The 20,055-nt window shown below is 41.1% G+C and overlaps 1 protein-coding gene across 2 annotated transcripts; it reads right to left on the bottom strand.

Moving 5' to 3' along the window:
* Positions 1-6,303: 6,303 nt before the first annotated feature.
* PCTP (phosphatidylcholine transfer protein) lies at positions 6,304-17,421 on the bottom strand. Of its 2 annotated transcripts, XM_075519069.1 has the most exons (6): positions 17,271-17,421; positions 12,962-13,079; positions 9,166-9,245; positions 8,659-8,830; positions 8,052-8,119; positions 6,304-7,557 (listed from the first exon to the last, which is right to left on the bottom strand). In XM_075519069.1, exons 1-6 carry the CDS (start codon positions 17,415-17,417, stop codon positions 7,492-7,494), a joined length of 651 nt encoding a protein of 216 aa, XP_075375184.1. In that variant the 5' UTR covers positions 17,418-17,421; the 3' UTR covers positions 6,304-7,491. The 2 variants fall into 2 exon arrangements, with proteins under 2 accessions (XP_075375184.1, XP_075375186.1); XM_075519071.1 differs by lacking the exon at positions 8,052-8,119.
* Positions 17,422-20,055: the final 2,634 nt, after the last annotated feature.

The following is a 20,055-nucleotide window of genomic DNA, read 5'->3' as shown; positions in this document are numbered from 1 at the left end:
TAATTCTTCCCACATAAATCCAGATACATAGATCCACATACATATTTTGGGAATGAAAATACATCCAAGATTTCTATAACACAGTAAAATGCACAAGCACTGACAGGCATAAAAATAGTAGGTGGGCAGAAGAAGATCCTTGAGAGTGATGTTTGTGCTTTACTCTCCAGAGCAGGAAGCATGGCTAAGTTGGTAGCTCGCTGGGCTAAGATGTCAAAAGGTCAGATCACACATTAGGATTTGGGCTCATCCCAAATGTTGACACAATATTGAAGGGGGAAGGGAAAGGGAAAGGCATGTGACAGTAAAGGACATTGTATTCACCAGTAAACATTGATTGGAAATATCCATCATTGGACCAGGTAGAGGAAAGTCCACTATAGAATCACCACAAAGATTTCTTAATCTTCTGTAGCTAAATATTGAATTAGGCTGGTAATGAGCACCAGGTCTGGTGAAGAAGACTCTACTTACTAACACCAAATATCTTTGAATATTAATTTAATTTTAATTAAATATGATTGAGTATATATTCCTGTCTGACATAAAGAGATTCGCACCATGTATAAGGCTAAAATTTTGTGAGTGCTATTTGGCTCAGCATGGTGTCTTTAAAAATACTGTGCCATGATAGTTAAGGTAAAACTAGAGAATCATTGTGGAATGCTTAGATATTCTAAACCTGCATTTCATCTTCTCTTTTTATTATATCTCAACCTTACCCGGCTGAGCCTTTCCCAGCTGTAACCTTTCAAATATGATCTAGAGCTGCTGGATGCAACAGGAAATGAACAATAACTGGCATCAATAACTTTTTTCTGAGTGTGCAGCACAGCCTCAGTTTGTCTGCTGTTGCTGTCCTTTTCCAAAAGTAGTCATCATGTTTTCACTCCATAGTGTATTTATTATGATATTAAGCTTCACTAGCAAAGATTCAGGAAGTCTGCTTTCATTTAAATTTCCCAGATTTCTCACCAAACTCCTACCAATAATTTTAGTTAAAATAATAAACTAAAGCAATAACGCAAGCCTACAACAAGCATCTTGTCAAAAATGTGTATGTACTTGTTTCTAGTACAGATCTTGATTATAGGACTTTCATATACTTGTGCATCTCATTGTATATCATATGAATTTAGCTCATTCAAGTTGGTCTGTTAAATAACAGCATTTGGAAAGAAAATAATGCTGCCTTCCCAGAAGGATTCACACTGTAATCTCCTGAATTTATTATTATTAAAAATCATATAATAATTCAGCTTGGAAGGGACATACGGGATCATCCCATCATCTGGTCCAACCCGCAGCCCAGTGCGGCACCAAATTTGAAGTTGGCTCTAATTTCAAGGTCAGATAAATTGCCTAGGGCCTTGTCCAGCTGAGCTTTGAGTACCTCCAAAAATGGAGATTTCACACTCTCTCTGAGAAACTTGTTTCATTGCTGATTATCATCACTGTGAAAAAAAACCTTCCCTTATATTTTCATAAAATAGTCCGATATCTACCGATCACAACAATGATGAAGAGCAAAATATTAGTACTCTACTGGTTGTATTTTCACAATAAACTTACTGGCAAAGATATTAAGCATACAGAATTACTAGTCTGAAAGAGAAGATGGGTTAAACACATACTTGTGAAACATACTTTGTGAAAGGGAATGATTCATATTATGTGATGCCTGTAATTGCATTTGGTGATCTGGCAGCCTGTCTTTGCTGAAAGACCTCAAAGGGTCCTCAGATTACTTGTTTATTTTTATTCTCTAACTTGTTCCAAATGGATTTTAAAGTTCTTTTTCTAAATTACTGACACGCCTGCCTGTCATTGTAGTGAATTAAGCAAGTTCATTATTCAGTGATAACACTCTCAACTTCAGGGTTCCTAGAACCACGCCTTAAGTGTTATCAAGGGTCAGTTTATTCTGTTACAAGAAAAAAATCAGTGGAAGGCAATGTACTCTTTCACATACCCACCTCACACTCTGAGACAATAGACCCTTTTAGTGTCAGAGTAATTTCCTGCTGAAGAAATGTTCCTACTGTTTGTTTTTATTTGAATAGGTGAACAGCATCATATGAGCCTTTCACAGGGTAAATGGGTTGGCCAGGCAATTTTGGCTTCTTGTGGGATCATGCTCTCCACTCAAATGTACAAATCAATTATATGACTTCCATGCTGAGAAAATGCATTAACTTTTAAAATGAACAGCAGCAGCCTGGTCTTAATAAAAATGTTTTAAACCCATTCTTAAACCATAAGTCCAAGTTGCAGCTGAATATGAAACATCCATTTACAGTCAATTACACACAATTTCTATCATGCTTTGGAAGATATGTATATGCACTAGGAATATTAAAAGCCAAACCCCCCACAACTCTAGGTGAAATAGGGAAAGACTTAAAACCTTTCAAGATATGCTTAGGCAGAAATGCAGTGAGCCTTGTAACTTAACAGCAGGCATCTACTGAAAGTATGTACAGCACATAGGTAATGCTTGGCCTGTACATATTATAGAAGAAGAACTGCTACAATCCAAAACTTGCCATTCTAGGAATAACACAATCTCTTAAAATGATTCATTCTTAGGAGTTTCTTCCATAGATGGAGAATAATAAGAGAATTAAGCTTGGGGCAGACAAAAACTGGCTCTTCCAGTGTCACAAAGCCCATAATAGAACCTCCCCTACCTCCAGTGATGAAATAGGCCTTAGAAAAATCTAAAAATCTGTGTGAAATCTAGTGAGGACAGACAAAGGCAAACTCACTTAAATCTTAATGTTACAGGTACTTGTGCTTACACTGTAGGAACAGCTTTCAGTTTAACTAGTTGCACAGCTGGGATGCAGGAAATTTTTCACAAGGCTAAAATTAATACCTGTATTCAAGGCCCTTCAACATAAGTGCTTATTATGGCATGTTCCACTGAAACATTTATTCACAGGATGCAGTTGTTCTCACTTTGAAAATGAAGGTTTCCAGTGGGGAGTTGTTCCCATTTAAAATGCTCCTGACTCATAGCAGGACTCCAGGATACTTTTGTAATTCAGATGCCAGATGAGAATAATCATGTATGGCCAAGTTCTCAAAGAACAGGGAATACTGAACTAACAGAGAAAGATGACATTCTCTTTATGTATGCATATGTGTTCATATGCAAACCTAATTAATATGTTAATTGGCAGCTGCAGAGAGTAATTAGTAGGATGCTTAAACACCAGCTTTATTTACCTTATTGGTCAGGATTCCTCATAAGTCTGCAGTTATAAGCCAGAGTGGTATGAAGAAATTTCAGCAAAATTCATCTCGCTGTATAGATTTGTTCTTGTTATTGCTCCTCAAAAAGCATTTATCTTCCATATAGTCCATCTAGATTTATAACAACTTACCTCCTGTCGTAAGCTTCCCTTTCTGTTTTTGTACAGAAGTTTCTAGTATCTTTAACGTTTAAGAGATGAGTGAAAAACAAAGTTTTCTCTCTGAAAGTCTAGTAGTCTCCTCTGATCAGAAGACTACAGTAGGGCAGTAAATTTGGTTATGAATTATCCTCCTGTCTAGAGGAAGGCAAATGCATGCTCAGGGAGAGATTACTCTCAGCTAAGTGAAATTTAAATACCATTAGATGCCATTTGAAAATGTTCTTTATACACAGAAAACTAACATAATGGAAAGCAAAAGTGTTGGTGGGAAGATATACCGTTTACTAGTGTACATTAATATCAGAAGTCTATCCCCCTATCTTCCCACATTTTTGTTCCACTAAATTATAAAAACAGCCAATGACCTGCTTGAGAAATGAAGCATCAACCAGATGTTTCCTGAGCAAAGACAACTTGTGTTTCCCTTTACACATCATCTTCTGAGAGGCAGCACTACAGTGATTGCGTATCTGACATCATTTACTATGTTGACTTTGGGTTACTCAGAATCTTTCCTTTACTTTACCTTCCAACTCAAATACAATAGCTTTACGGAGATCACATGGAAAGAATGGATTTGAATGACTAGAACACAATGTGGAAGAATGGTTTATATTCACTTTATTACAACATCACTCCTTATGGAAACAGGGGATGGGTGACCGGTCATCCTCAAAAAGAACCACTTCTTTATGTGAAGAACAGCATACAAAAATATGTTTTTCTAAGAGCTGGCAATTTTAAAACAAAAGTTCAATACAAGAATAGATCCAAAGTTCCTTATGATTTATGGAAAGTCTGATTATTGCGCTTTGGATCAGATGCCTGTTTATTGCCAGAAACTACAGTATTTTTCTAGTTCTATTTGGCTACTAGGAAAACTCATTAGTCCCTATTAATCTGTAGAGTGATACCTACTAACCTGTTAATGGGGGTGGGATATAGAAGAGAGGCTCAATCATCATCTAACAGAAATGCTTAATTCTTTTTATTCAAACAACCCTATGTTTACAACAGATCACTCTAAAAGAACAAACTTTGAGCTCCATTTTTAGGCAAGCTAGTGGAAAGAGAAAGCGAACTTTCAGGTACTACATTAGCAAAGAGCATGGGAAGGGGGGGGTCCATTTTTTTTAATCCTGTGCACCAGAACTCATAATGCATAATGACTTACAACTTTCACAGCAGGTAAATTCCTGCTCAAGCTATCCAGAAAAGTTCACGATGCACGTATAATTTATACAAGATCAGTATTTCATCAGTCATGAATAAAGCTCTAAAATGCTTTATGAGTGCCTTCACATCCAAAGACTGAAAAATACCAACACTTTCCTTCTGGTCATAATCTCCCATTTAGACAAGAAGCCACATCACACAAAGCTGGAACTGCTTTTTCTTCCCTAGTAATACAAGATAGGTGTAGTAACACATACTTAAACAAACTGAAGTGTCACTGCATATTTATGTCACTATGAAAGCCCACGGGGACCTAAATTTAACAGATCTGATGTTGCATTTATCTCACATCATTGGTTAGATGCTTGCAAATAGAGGAAAAGCTGTTTTCAGGAGCTACTGTTTAATCAGATGTGTTTTAATTTGGAAAGTTGTCTACAGCACAAGAAACTGCCTGTGCAATGGTTTTAATAAAGATACATAAGCAAAGGCCGTGTATTCTATACCCTCAGTGTGGGGTCTGTAGGAAATCAAGTTTTCAGCAAGATTGACAATGGAGCCATTCAGCCTCTTCAATGCTCAGTCTTACTGTTTCAGCCCACTGCAGATAAATGTATACTATGTCTTGATGACAGATAACTATAATGACAAAGATGCAATCACAAAATTATTAATATAAAATGCTTTCCCCTCTTTCTCCTGCTTTCATCTCGTTAAAGACTAAACAAAATTATGGATTGGTTGGAGAAAAAGGATGAAAGAAAAATTCTCATCTGTACATGATTCATCTCTAAGCACATACTCAGCTCACTAGGTACACATTTCTTGTACACCTTGAAACTCTTAAGGTAGGTTTACAATTACAAACAGGTTTTATACTACTGTGGTACAGAGGTCAGTTTTGTTCAGAAGGAATTGGAAATCAGTTAGTTCCCATCATTGTTCCAGCAATACTCATCCTCAGCTAGTCCCCTTTTTAAATTCTGTTATATCAAGTCTAGAATAGTTTGGTTTGCTCATCTATCTTCTTTTTGAACAGTCTACCTAGTCCAGCCTTTGCTGCTTTGCTTCAGGACATGACTTGCATCCACATCCTGTTGTTCAAAAGCAATTCTGGTGTTCTTGTGACTGCTTATGACATTTGAATTCCTACATACTTAGCACACTGCTAAAATGCTTTCTGAATTCTCAAGGTAATTTTTTTAAACACTGCCAAAAAAAGAAATTTGAGAATTTATATAGTCAGGTAAAACACCATCATGTTCTTGGTATGATGGACATAATTCATTTTCAGTACACATAAATAAAAATTTGGCTCCAGTTCCAGTAAGCACATGTGTACAAAAATTATGGAAAGTTAAAGAATTACGCTTCAGAACTATTCTCTCTCAATGTCTGTTCTTTATCTGCTGGGAAAAAAAAAATGTGACAGCTACATTTAAAATGAATTGAAAGTTGTCTAGCACTGTAATATTCAATTCAGTAATGGTCTCCAAGTCAAAGACACTTGAACAATGCGTAAACTGTTGGTAGCAAGCTCTTCAGAACACATGGAATCCTACTTAGTTCTCATGAATCCAAGTTATTCTTTCAAAAGCCTTTAAAAATAAAACAGCCCATAATATCAGCCTGTCATTTGTGACCTGCCCAGCATGGCTACTCTTAAACATGAGAGATGGAACAAGAGCACTGCATGGACAGAATAATGATTTATTGGAAACAAATATTCACACAAAGTATAAAGGCAATCACTTCAACCATTTCTTTTTTAACAAGACAAAGCTACCCCATTACAAGATTTGTTCAGTAACAAGATTAGATTTAGTAACGATGCAGAATATTTTAAATCCCTGAGATTGAGGCCCTCCAAAAACTTTTATGCTCTCCATCCTCCCACCCCATCCCTTATCGCTCACAAAGGTGCTAGAAATTTAATTTCCTGCTCAGTTGTGCTTTTAGTGGATTACCATCCAAAATTACAGTTTCATTCTTTACATGAGCATGAAATTTTAAAATGCAAGCAAGCCCAAGTTTCACATCAAGCTCATTCACATTCAATTGCAGGCATCCAGTTTAAAATCACTTCCAATTTAAAGTTGGTATCTAGGCTTCTTTATAGATAAGGCTACTGACTCTGAAGATACACCTTGCTCCCCTTAAATCAGACATGGAAGCCAACTCTTTTTTTTCTAGCTGGACACAGCTAATGGTTTTTACTTTTCATACAGGGGTATTGAGATGTGAATGCAAGGCTTTAGGCAAAAGTCCTTTTATATCTGGACTTAAAGCCATCACAAGGAAGCTTAGTAACACAGAGTTCCAGTTCCTACTGCAGACTTCTAGTAATTTACCTATATGGCCCTCAGCATTTTTTAGGTTTATAGCAGACAGACAGTTTAAGAACAACAAACTTGGGTAGCCAAAGTGTTTCCTCCTAAGCAATCTAAGTTTCATTATTCAAATTCAGTAGGCAGCCACCCTGAAAGGCCACAAAAGCAGATCCAGGCATAACACATGCAGAGAATTTTCAGTCCAAGTTCAGACATTTTTCCTAGCAAGATCGTTGTCTCTTGTCCGAGGATGTAATATTTCAATCAACTCCTCTAGCTGACACATGACAGTCAGCATAAGCAAAGCATGGGGGACAAGGCTAAACTTAAGTACTTTCTGTACATATGATGTACTTTCAAAGGGATGCAGCTGATGTTTGTTACCTTGTCAGTGGCTAGCTCTTCAGTTGGAGATGGAAACAAAGATCTAACAAAATTCAAGGCATAAACCAACTAAAATAAAATTCTTTCCAATATTAGAGGTAGATTTTATCCAGTGTAATATATAATAGCTACTCCTGTAAGTGCAGAGCTCTAGGAATTAAACAATTCAGATCAACTTTGACCTATGTGCTCTTAGAATAATTACGGCAAGCTTTTTGCATATCCTTCAAGAAAGTCGGCACACCACTCTGTAAAGAGAAAAGTGGAAAAGTCATTCTTGCATAATGTAATCAAGAAAAAACTATAAGCAAGATGAGAATTCCCACTATATAGATCAAGGCCTTCAAGCAAATACAGGACAATTCTAAGGTCTTGTACAAAGCAGCAGACTATTCCTTTAATCCTTCATGAACAGACTGCATTATTGAAGTTTGCTTGTGTTAAGGCTATTTGCATACGCTCTGGAACATGAATTTGTTGGTTTTGTTGCACAAATTTACCTGCCTGGTTGACTAACCAAAGGAATTTTATAGGAATAAAAAAAAAAATTTAAGACAACTGCCATGAGAGCAGACAATAGCAAGACTCTAAAAATGGGACTACATAAGAGCTAGAAAGGTCAATACATCAGTTTCAGAAAAAAATAATTCTACCCAACATACAGAAGACGGGTATGGATGCAGTGAGTACGTTGTTTGAAACGGATTAGCCAAAGACAATTGTGCTGTCAACCTTTACTTACCTTGGCAGCCCAATTGACCAGCCATGATGGAATCATGCCACCAGGATTATCAAAATAGTACATATAGACTAGAGATGAGAGAGAAGTTACCAGAAAGTTATCCAGCCATAGTCTGAATATTAGCTCTAACACCATATGACAGAAGCTGTCTGTGTGCACAACTGAAGCACCAAGTACAACAGTTCTGCTCTAAATTCTTCACAAAAAAGTCAACTTGTACCGAAGTGGAATGTGAAATAAGTACAGCCATTCCCAGTTAACCTTGGGGAAGCTGAGCACGCCATAATATTAATTTAGACTATTGCAAACCATTTTAGGCAGCCTAAAATAAGGTTGTCTTTAAAGGACTAGCCTCTAGAATGAAGTGGTCAGTAGTCTGTTCTTAACTACCCAGCCCAACTGTTAAATAAAAGATTCTTAACAGTAGCACACTGCACTGGACGTTTCCAAAAGTTTCATTCATTTTAAAGCATTTCTAGTGCTCAGTACATCCACTTTATAGTAATTGGTTTTAGCCTAAAATTTCCAGTCTCCCTCTTTGTGCATTTTGCTAATACACACATTCTTTGGCTACATGACTTGTGATCACACTTTCTTGACCTCTTACCTTTAGATCCAGTCTTGCCATCACTTTCAATTGCCAGACTTTGTTTATAGCTTTTAACTCTGGTAATACCAGGCTTTTCAGGGCACTGAGGAACAGACACACTTTGAGCTAACACAACCCAGATCTTCCGCCCATCAACATCCATCTCTCGACATTCACGAATATAGACATACTGTATTCCAAGTTGAGGAGGCATGTCAAAACAGTGTCGGTTTGACATATGATGAATTGACAAGTGAATTCCATCTCAAATACAAGCCCCTTCAAGTTATTTCTTATGCTTCTACAGGATTCAATCCTGCAGAGTAATAATTCAGCTATGCAAGTTTTAGTTGTGTGTGGGAAGAGGCACCCACACTCTTCTTCATGCTATACATATTCATATAACATGGGGACTACAAGATCTTAGATCAAGTGCCGCAGAGCAGTAGAATCAGTACATTGTTGGGATCCCTGGATGACCAGGTGACAAAAACTGCAAGAGGAACAAAAAGCTTGAAAGGATACATCTCTGTTTGAGAGAGGAAAAGGGTACTTCACTTCCCAATAGATTACTTTTTCACCATCATATGTTTTCTCATACAGTTCTACAGTTGAAAAAGGAAGATTGTTAGGTATTTTTAATTTCTACTGCAACAGAACCACACATGGCATCAAGAACTCCTCAGATTTCTGACATGAACACATTTTACACGCAACCCTTATGTCAAAATTGATATGTATGTAAAGTCGTAGCAGTAGAAGATATTTAAAAAAGTTCTGTAGCAGGGTTGTTCAGGAACCAAATACACAAAAATAGGTGGCCTGTTTTTCTGCTGCTATTGAATTCACTGATAAAAAAAACCACCCAAACCCCCCAAAAAACCCCAAAACACAAAACCAGAACAATTCTGGGGGGAGGCAGAGTCAAATTCCTTTCCAGACAGTTAGCTCATTCAAAGCCTTTCCATCTCGAAGCTCTTCCCTCGCCTATGCATATTCTGTATAATTCTGAGCCAAAAGTACGGTATGCTTTTTCACGAGCATGTCATTATCCTTGTAAATGATTCTGAGTTAACACGGAACTAGGACGAGTACTGCTCTGTAGTACCTGAAGAGGTCTTATGTGAGGGATTAATAAAGTTTGGAAAAGCTATTAGGAATTTCACAGCAGTATATGCAGGCAAAGTGAACAAGAAGCTTGAGCAGTTTATGAGCCTTCATTACACCACTTTCGCTCTGCCTGGAAACTCAATCAGAAGGCAGCTGAATAGGAAAAAAAAAAATCTAAGAATAGTCCCTAAAACATGGCAGTCACTCAGTCAGGTAGTAGTGTGGCATGAAGGAGAAAAAGTAGTTCAAATCTAACTACATAATTGAGTTTGATAAACTGTCTACTGTGCGGCTTCTTCCCTTCAGGTAGTAACTGCCATTACCAGGGTAGTGGACCTGACAAGCCATGGGGCTGAGCCAGGGTAAGTTCCTGTCTGCTCAGGGACTGGTCACTACGTGGGTGCAGTTAAAAAGGGTGTGATCCAGAAAGATGGTTCACATTAACAGAGTGGTCTTTTCCTCCTTTAAAGCAGACTTCTGCCTGAGCTGCTATATCCTTCACAGCTAATGCACACAGTCTGCCACATCACTTTCAGTAGTTTTGAAAATAACGCTAGAACAGACGGATAATGTCATTGCTAAGGCAAGAAGAGTGCCACCGATGGGAGATTCTTTCCCTGTACAACATGTTCCAAACGAGGCTTCTGTTAGTATGCCCTGCAAATCAGCTGCCACCCACGAAAACAGCTTCTCCCCTTCTCCAGGTTGGAGCAGTATTGGATGCACAATACTCCCAGTGTTGTAATAAGCTACAGCATTACGCTATCCACCAGAGGTCACTGGAGCATTGGTTTATTGGCTTTACTTTCATTTCTAACTGCAGAGCTTTCCCTTTTCAAAGGCATTAAGACGCTATTTTAAAGACCTCGATGCAATTCTTAGCTACTAACTCATCTACCTTTGTATCTTTGCAAAAACAGAAAAAACACACAATAGGTAAGTCATGTCCCACCTGTATTCACTTTAGTCTGTCAATACTAGTGGATGGCTTTTGATCAAAGCAGAACACAGTGCATTTTAATCAATAACCAGATTTCACTTAGCATTACTGCAATAGATCACAAGTCCATTTTATTCATAATAGGCACAGCTGCGTTTGCTGCTTTAGCAGTCAATTATTACCGTTAAATTGTTGGGAAGTACTATCTCAGTCAGGATGGTGTTGCAATCAGGAGTAGCAAGTTTCAATATTGCTCAGGCTCAACCATTTTGTATCATGCCACAGAAACATGTGATACCTCAGTCACTACCCTGCAGTTCAGTCACAGCTTCCCTGCTGAATTGGCAGCTGCAGCACAGTCCAGGCCTCAGGATGTCCACATCTTGTAGACATCCAGGAGCCTGCTTTGGAAATAGCCAGGGTGCTAACAGCAATGCAACAACAGCAGCAGACTGATACCAACATTTCTGAGGCCTCAGGCAAACCCTTGGCAAGAACAGATCAAACTACGACCCTCTGAAGTACTCACAGGAATCCTGTCCATATCTGCCTCCAGTCAGGCCTTCATAAAGAGTTTTGCTGAACAGAACTAGAGGATAGAGATTAGCTCCTCTTAAGCTTAGTGCAGGAGCAGTTACCTTTTCAACTAAAAAGGCAGCTACTTCTACTCTGGTCACGTTTTTATTTCAATGCCAGCCAGCAGTTCAGCAGAGAACTCTTCTTTGGACTGCCATTATTGCACAGCTGTAAGACCAACAGGGAATACAAACAGTAAACCAAATAGCAAGATAGCTCTGAATGGAAGTTTTCTGGTTTTTCTCCCTAAATGTGAAAGGAGAAAACCCAAGTTTATATAGTTTACATTGAAAACGTTGGCTAGCGCTATTTCATCATATGTACAGTTCTAAAGAATGGGGTGGCTTATGTCAATTTTTAAGCTAAAAGGAAAGTGTTAACATTATGTTTATGCCCTTCAAGAGTTAACTTCTGTGAAACACTGGACTTGAAGTACCAGCACAAGTATAAATTCACAGATGAACATATCATGGTCAGCAAGGATATAAACACCAGCTCTGCAACATTATCTAGTTTTTAGTTTAAGGGTGTAGCTTCCCCCAACTGCTTCCTTTCTTTTCTCTAAGAAGGCATTACAAAAAAAAAAAAAAGTGTTTGTTTAAGAAGGATTCAGTTCTCCTAAATGCACTTAAATCAAAGACTACTGAAGTAACTTAAGATAACATAGTATTTTTTACATCCAATCTGATAAAGTTGAGTCTCGCTCCAGCTCTTTTTTTTTCATTAATGGCAAAGTGGCCTTTGCTACAAGAAAGCTATTGCCCATTTTGATAAATAACACTAATGAAGGCATAGCTTCTCAAGCCTGACCAAGTACTGACATGAGTCAAATACGGGGTTCTCTGTACCAATACAGCCAAAGGCATTACCAGTAATCATTCACCATAGAGCTGTCCTAGACTTAACAAGCACAACATTTAACAATTCTTTGGGTTTTAACACTGTTCTTTGTTCAGCAAAACACTTTGACCATGTCTCAGTTTTATTGGCCTGAACTGATTTTAAGCACAGGCTTAAAAGGGAAGGGCTCCTCATCTTTAATATAAATGGATTACTGGATGCCTACATCAGCTGAATCCTTGCCTTGTCACTGCTGACTTAACATGTTTTAACATCATATGGATATCCAGGTTCAACTCCCTTTTTCAAAGACAACATTAAACACGACTAAATTAGTTATTCCTCTCTGTAAAAGCCCAAAGTCACCAACTATTCTTTCAATAGTTTCAATCATTTCTGATTGTAAAAGGTACGAAGAACAATCAATACTTTTCCTAAAAGACATTCCATCATGCATCAAACTGGTGCAAGCCATTGCACTGCTCCGCTGCAACAGGCAAAGATGCACAAAAGGTACCATCTCCGTTTCTCCCCAGAACATCTACTAAAGTTTAACCTAGGAGTTACAACCACTAGAAGCTGCAAGCTCCAGCATAACAAGTGATGCCAATTACATGCTTTAACCAATATGGAAAGTATTCATTCCAGAAGGAACCTATATGGTGATAAGACCTTAGCTGTTCCACATCAGTGTTTACTTGTGTATTTGCAGAGTGCAACCTTATCCCAAAAGATACTTAAGTCTGGCTGAAAGTCTTTGGATGCAGCAACTTTAAAATACCTTTGAACAAAGTTTTAGTAGGAAGAGTCAATGTGGACATAAAGCTTGCTTTTAAACTGCCTAGATGAGCTTACCTTTAACATACTGATCCCATTGTTTTCTGAAATCTAAATCCATATAGACATCCACACACAGTTTTGGGGGACAGTCAGCAAGACCACCGAAGATTTTATACTCATAAAGTCCTGATTGCTGTGGAAACAGAATGGGGAGAGGAAAAGTCACACAGGAAAGGGAAGTACTCTGCAGCAGGGAGAACAGCTGAAGGAAGTTAGGTGGGGCACATATCAATTTGCTCAAGAGCTGTGAAAGCAAGTGGTCAAAAAACAATGCAAGATTCACTCTTTAACCTCTCGACTTCTTCATCTATACATGAAAGTTTAAATCCAGACAGGCTGACCTGCCTAGCACAATGGTTGTCCTTCCCTTACACCAGTACCCTTTTACTTCATAAGAAGTTCCAAAGGGAGCATGTTTCTTCACACACACACGCCCCTTTTCATCTCCAGTGGTCAGTGTGGACTAAATCCTGCCCACACTGAAGCTTACCAGAATCGCTAAATTGTTGCGGCAAGTCCTCCAAAACCTTACATAACGTGCGTAAGAATCTCAGCCATTTCCAGGTTACTAAGTACTGCACTATCTGGAATAAGCTTTCCAGCAAGTCAGGTATGCTTATACTTCAGGCTGTGATAGAAGAATGCTTTATAATGTTCATGCTTATATACAATGCACTATTATATCTGCCTTGAATATTTATCAGCTATTTTCTTTCTGAAAGCTGTCTGCACTGAAGGGGTGGGGTGCAGGATATCTCCACTGTTAATGCTTTTACTGTTTCTCTCAACATATGGAAACTCCATCTGTGCCTATAGAGCAACGTTTGTTCTATTGTTAGTACCAGTTCAGGACTAAATTAAAACAATGAGAGTATTTTGAATATAGAGTGTAGGAGTCAAATTCAAGCATTCCCAAGGAAAGGGAGGGAAGGATTATACAACATTCTGTTAGTGAATGGTTGATTTTATTTCTTCCCCTCCCCTTCACAAATCAACCCTAGAAGATGAAGATTCGATGTATCAGAAGATAACAATGGGACCAAGAAGCTTAAGCTACTCATTCATCCTCACTGTGGCTTCACTGAAGCCTCAATCCCTGGCTTCAAAGCTGAACTGTTCAGCACCTGTGTAGCCCCATGCACTCAGGTCATCTTTGTAAAAGGCATCAACGTTTTTCTTTTCACAAGAAAAACTAACTTTGAAAATATCACACCTGAAATTGAGCTGAGACCCAACAGCATATGCCAAAGCACTACATTAGTACTTCAAAAATAGTTGGTTTAGCTTAAACACTATTTCATTCCAGGTCACTAGTCAGAAATGCTATGTGGATTATCTTGCACGCATGTATATTTACATTAAGTGTCACATAAGGCAGGAGAACAGCAAACCACAATTCTCCTCGCTCTTCTAGTAATTCAGAAAAAAAGCTTTACTTCCTCATGTCATTGGGCTGCTCTTCCACTGAAGAACAGAAGTCTTTGTATTCATTTCCTGGACTTCGGTTATGACTGCATCTTTGAGAGGTAACAAACCAAGCTCACCCAAAACTTTAATTCTGCAGTCAACGCGCAAAGCTAGTTGTTCATCAGCACGCTCACCGTTTCTTTGCATTCTTTAGCTTCCTCTTAATCAGTTTGACAAAAGAATGCCATGCAGTAATTTTCTCATTTAAGCTATCAGAGCTTGCCTCAAAGATTTTGCATAGAATTGTGTGCTTTGTACCTCAGTGAGGACAGACTACAGTTTCACACTTCCAGAGTAGAAGCTTTAGGACCACAAACTACTACATTGTATTGCTTGTTTCTAAAGCTTTTATGTTCCACCCAATAGGCAGCTGGAAGTGCCTGCAACACTTTTTAATTGAGGATTATCAAAAGATACGCATACAATATAGGTCTTTAAAGCATTTTTGGTATAGATAGAACCTCCATCAGAGGTTAAAATACAGCTGTAGTGATGTCATTTACTGTCATGTAATTCAGAAGCCATTAAATACAGAGTGCAAGTGCTGCAGTACCTAATCTCCTGACTTAGCAGATGGGATTCTATCTTACATTCAAAGGTAGGCTCCCAACTGGTTCATAGTCTCAGTTCAGTCATTCTTACATCTGTAGCCTTCAAGTTCTTATACTGTAGCTCAAGACAGATCAAGAAATTATGCTGTTCTCTACCAATCCATTTGTTCCACTGCCAGACAAATCATGGTATCTTTCCTCATCATTAAATATCTTCCACCAAAAAAAAGATAGTATTTGGATAACAGTATGAAATAACAAATCATGATCTGAAAAGTGAACAGTACATCTTGCAGGAGGTAAGACAGACAAAGACATTCAATAAAACCAGCCATTTACAATAAGAAAGTTAAAACAAGAGTGAAATGTGTCAGGTTTTCAGAGGCCTATCAGCAGGAGTTGGAATACAGCACAGAGCAAGAAAGCCCAGGAGATCTATTTGTGTAGCCTGTGGAGAAGGTGGAAAGAGACGGCAACAGGAAATATAATTGCTGCCTTCAGCTTCCTGGACTGCCACTGTTATAGTGGACTTGCAGCTCAATAAGTGTTAAAAGCCAATTTTTCCAGTAACAACTTTAAGCAAAGACCTTTCTCCTAGACTTGGTTCTTCTTCTCATGTGGCAATTTGAAGCAACTGAAAGACAAAACAAACAAGAGACTTATTTCCCAGCAGAATCAGAAGACTGGACTTGAAAAGGTCCCTTGCATCCTACCCAGTCTGTCCATCTACCCTAAATTAGGGTCATTGTACAAGATGCAAAAAAAAACCAACTAAAAAAAGACACCTCAATGTTTTTCAGTTGGCTCAACAGTCCTTCTATATAAAAGCATGAAAAGGAGAAGCCTGAGCTACTTTCCATCCAACCAGCTTCAATTTATACAACAGCAGCAATGCCACAGCAACACAGGCTGCCCCAATGCCAGTCTCACGGACACCTGGACCCATTTCTTTGGCTAAATCCAGCCTCCTACTTCCTGACGTTACTTGGCCTTCGTTCACCATGTGATGCATTTACAGGTCTGTGATGAGCTCCAGCCCTAAAGCTTCCATTTCATCCACTCCAGAAGCAACACCCCTAGTACCCTCTGCTTCATCAGCATATCTAATTCCTGCATAGACACCTGGCAGACACCACAGGCTCACCTTTGCTGATAAGCTTGTCTTGCTATTGCCAGTTACCATGGCCATGCTGGAAATGGGGACTGTTTACCACCAAAAACTTCTGAGGTGTATGCAGTGACTTTTTTTTTTAAAAAAGACTTTCCCTACCCTGTCTTGCCTTTCACACAGACCTATGTGTTTGCTTTATTTGCTATTTTTTTCTAACATGACCATGCCCAAAATGACTTTTCAGAATACAAACACAAAATTTTCATGCAAAGCACAGCATGAAGTCCAGCTTTATAAGGAGTTGAGAGGTAACTATGATCACAGAGCTAAAGAAATAGCATATTTATATGATTCAAAAGTCATTATTAAATCATAAACCTGCATCAGAATGGAAACATTCATTATGTTAATCACTTACAAGTCAGTTCTGGAAGCCTAAAGTTTTGAACTTCTCAAGAGAAGTAAGTCCCCCCAAAAGGGGGGGAATTTCATTCCAACCCTTTCTGAACTACCTCCCGATTTTAGGGGGAGAAAGGTGGAAAATCAGTTTGAAGGGAGTTTTGGAGAGAGGGAGAAGGAAGGGAAGCAGGAGTCTGCAGATCAGAAGGATGCTCTAACATGGGAAGTGCTCAGGAGCCGGCGTGCAGGGACAGGTCTCTCCTTCACCACACACATCCCTCAGAGGGGGCTCGGGAGAGAAGTGGGACACGCAGAGCAAACACCTCGTTAGAGCCACGACTGCTCCTGCGGCCGAGAGCACCTTCCACCAGGAATCTCTCCAGCCACCAGCTGTTAACAAGCTTTAAGGGCCTCACAGTTTGCAGGTTCCCCCAGCAGTTTGTAAGAGCGGTGTTTACCGCAGCAGAGCAGCTTTCTCCATCAGCAGTTAATAGCATTACCCTGAAAGCTGCTTGCTGGGAGCCTGGAGAAACTGAGCCGAGGCCGGTAGCGCCTGGACGGGCAACGGACCTCAGCCTGACCTGTGCGGGGAACCGGCGGCTCTGGACGGGGACGTGCCGGCGCTCCCCTGCCCCCGGCAGCCAGGCGTCCCCCGCCCGCTCCCGCCCCGCTCCTCAGCCGCGCTCCCCCGGCTCCCCGCCCCGGGGGCGCTCCCCCACGCGGGGCTCAGCCCCGGGCGGGAGGGCCCGAGGCACGGCCGCCCCCCGGCGCGGGGGAGCCCCCCCCGCCCGCCCACCTCGTCGTACAGCCGGTAGATCCTCACGCCCATGCTCTCTACCAGGAGCTGCCAGGGCCCCCCCGCAGCCGGCGCCGGCTGGTCCAGCTCCTGGCAGGCGGCCCGAAACTGCTCCTCGGAGAAGCCCCGCGGCGGCGGCGCCTCCATTCTCCGCGCCAGCGGGAGGCGGCGGCCGGGCGCGGGGCATTGGCGGCCGCGCCGGGCCCAGCCAATGGCCGCGGCCGCCCCTCCCCGCCGGCCGCCCGGCCCCCGCCGCGCCCCGGGGCCGCCGCGCCGCCATGACAGGGCCGCGGGGCAGCGGCGAGCCGCGGGGTCGGTCCGCCGGGTGCGCGCCCTCGGGGCGCTGCCCGCTGCAGGGTGGGGAGCGGAGGACGCGGATTTACGTGGCTGTGAACCCGCCGGCAGGTGTATGGGCCCATCTCTTTGCCCAGCACGGCTTGTCCGTGTCTTCTCCGGTTTCGTGATAGGGTCTCAGTTTCTCAGCGGTGCGTGGGGGAGGCGGCCTTTAAATGTGCGTGTCGCCTGTGTGGTGCCAGAGCAGGGCCCGGTTCTGTCGGTGTGTTGGTCAGGGCCGTGCCCGTTGGGTATTGCCCAAGGACAGGGATTTCGGTAGTCTCAATGGGCACATGTATTTATATATGTATATATTTCCACATTTTAAAAAGCAGTTTCCCTTATGGCCTGTTAATAGGAGAGTATAAAGAACACATAAACGCCGTCCAGCTGGTTGGTAGGCGCGTTTGACGCATGCGTGCACCCACCGCGGCCCAGCCAGCCTGGCGGAGCGGGCAGCAGGCCCCAGCCCGTGGTGGAGTGGGGTGGACAGGGTAGAAGGGGACAGAAAGCTTTGTCACGGGGCTGAGCTCCCGGGCAGGAGGAATCCACTGATGGGGACACACCTCACACCTTACTTAGGCTCCTGCTGAACGACACCACCTATAACAATGTGCTAGTGTGTGACCCTGGCACAGACAGCCGAAGCATTCAGGTCATCAAAATGTGAGTGGCTAGGGCAGGTTTTCTCCCTGGAGTTGTAAATCTGCTTTCATTACAGCTTTATTCTGCTAATTCCTGTGAGATTTTCCTGCTGAACACTGTGTCCTCAGAACAAAACGCAAGCAGCTCTGAGCTGTGGGACATCATCAAACCTACTGACTGACAAAGAGCCTGCCTGACAACACTAGCCCAATGTACTTGGTGGTAACCTCTGTGCAAGGCTGGCAAAATGTGGCTTTTTCTAGCTTCCCTGCCAAGTGGCTGACTTCTTTGACAAAGAGTTCACTTATGTCAGCTGTCCCTTCCAGTTCCAGTCAATTGGTTTGCAAGCAGAGCGTGAGGATTTCTGGCTGACTCTGGTTTGGACATACAGGCTGAGCATCATCCTTGCACAGCCCAGAAAACTTTTGGAGAGAGAGTTGTGGCAGAAGGCAGGATGGTATCTCACGATCCTCGCCCCAGCATGTAAATTTGATGTCAGAATTTGACCTGTAGCATCTTTCTAAAATAATGTCACTAATCGTGGAAATCATACATTACCTGCTCTCACCTCCCCAGTGAAACTGCTAGGCAAACATTCCAGTTCTTTTGTTTTATTTTTGTAGTATGCTTACATGTGTTATGACCTTTTATTATTAATATTTATACAGTATGGATAAAATATTTTGGCTTATTTGTGTTCTTTGTGAATTACAATAGCATGCTTTCAGTCAGCTCAGCCAGTTCTCCAAAACATGATGACAACACATTTCTTATGGCTGAACCTTTATGAGTAGATTCTTGGCTAAGCTAAGTTGACTTTAGTGGAGCTGTGCTGCTCACTCAGCTGAAGATCTGGTCTTTAAAGTGGAATATGAGGTGATGGTCTGTAAGTGAGACTGATTTCGTTTATCTTGCAGAAATATTTCTTTAAACAGTAGTTTTACTTTTGCAGCAATTTTATCAGATTTCTTTCTCACTTTATATCCCATTCATGCTCTGAGATAGAACTCACATGAGACTGAAAGAGTTGTGGCTCATTTGTACAGAGGTGACTTTCACCCAGTGTGAAAAAGGAGGAGTTGTGAGTCAAAGGTTGAAGTTTAACATGCAGCAAGGACACATGCCTGTAAATGAGCCTGTGAGATTACATGATCTCTTAAGGAGCCTTGTTTGTGCAAAAGGACTGAAGTGATCACAGCTCAACATTGCCTATTGTTCTACAGTAAATGTTTTGCATTATATGGCTGTCTACATGGCATCAGAGTTGTACGTTGGCTACAGCTGCCCGGCCACTCCCTCCTCCCCCCAGCACTCTCATGGAAAAAGAGAGATTTATCTCGCAAGGCTACTCTAGGGACCAAAACTTTCAAAAAAGGCATTACTGTGTGACCTTTTTTCTTGGTAAATAAGGAGTGGTGATTACTAAGAAAGCACAAACAGTTCTGAAAGGAGACTTTATTTTTTAGTTTCATGTATGTTTATGTAAGTGTTATTATTTATCACTTGTATGTCCATGTATTGCCCTTAGCTTACGGATAGGAGCTAAACTGTGAACCCAAACCCTTTGATATCTGCACTACTAGATAGTGTGGCTGTAGTCTGGGGTGAGTTCAGACACAGCGGGGACTAACTTCCTAGAGCTCTGCCCCGACAGGCAGTGGGATAGCAAATGCTTCAGGGCAGCTGGTTCTGGGAACATGAACCCAAGCTTGAGCACAGCTACCAAAGGCAGCCTAGATACAGCACGATCCAGTCCACCACATGGATCAGGGACCTAAATACTAACTGAATGAAAATAGAGGGTTAC

The sequence above is a fragment of the Mycteria americana genome, chromosome 16, assembly GCF_035582795.1.
Source record: "Mycteria americana isolate JAX WOST 10 ecotype Jacksonville Zoo and Gardens chromosome 16, USCA_MyAme_1.0, whole genome shotgun sequence".
Classification (NCBI taxonomy): domain Eukaryota; kingdom Metazoa; phylum Chordata; class Aves; order Ciconiiformes; family Ciconiidae; genus Mycteria; species Mycteria americana.
This window is presented reverse-complemented; position numbering and strand designations above follow the sequence as displayed.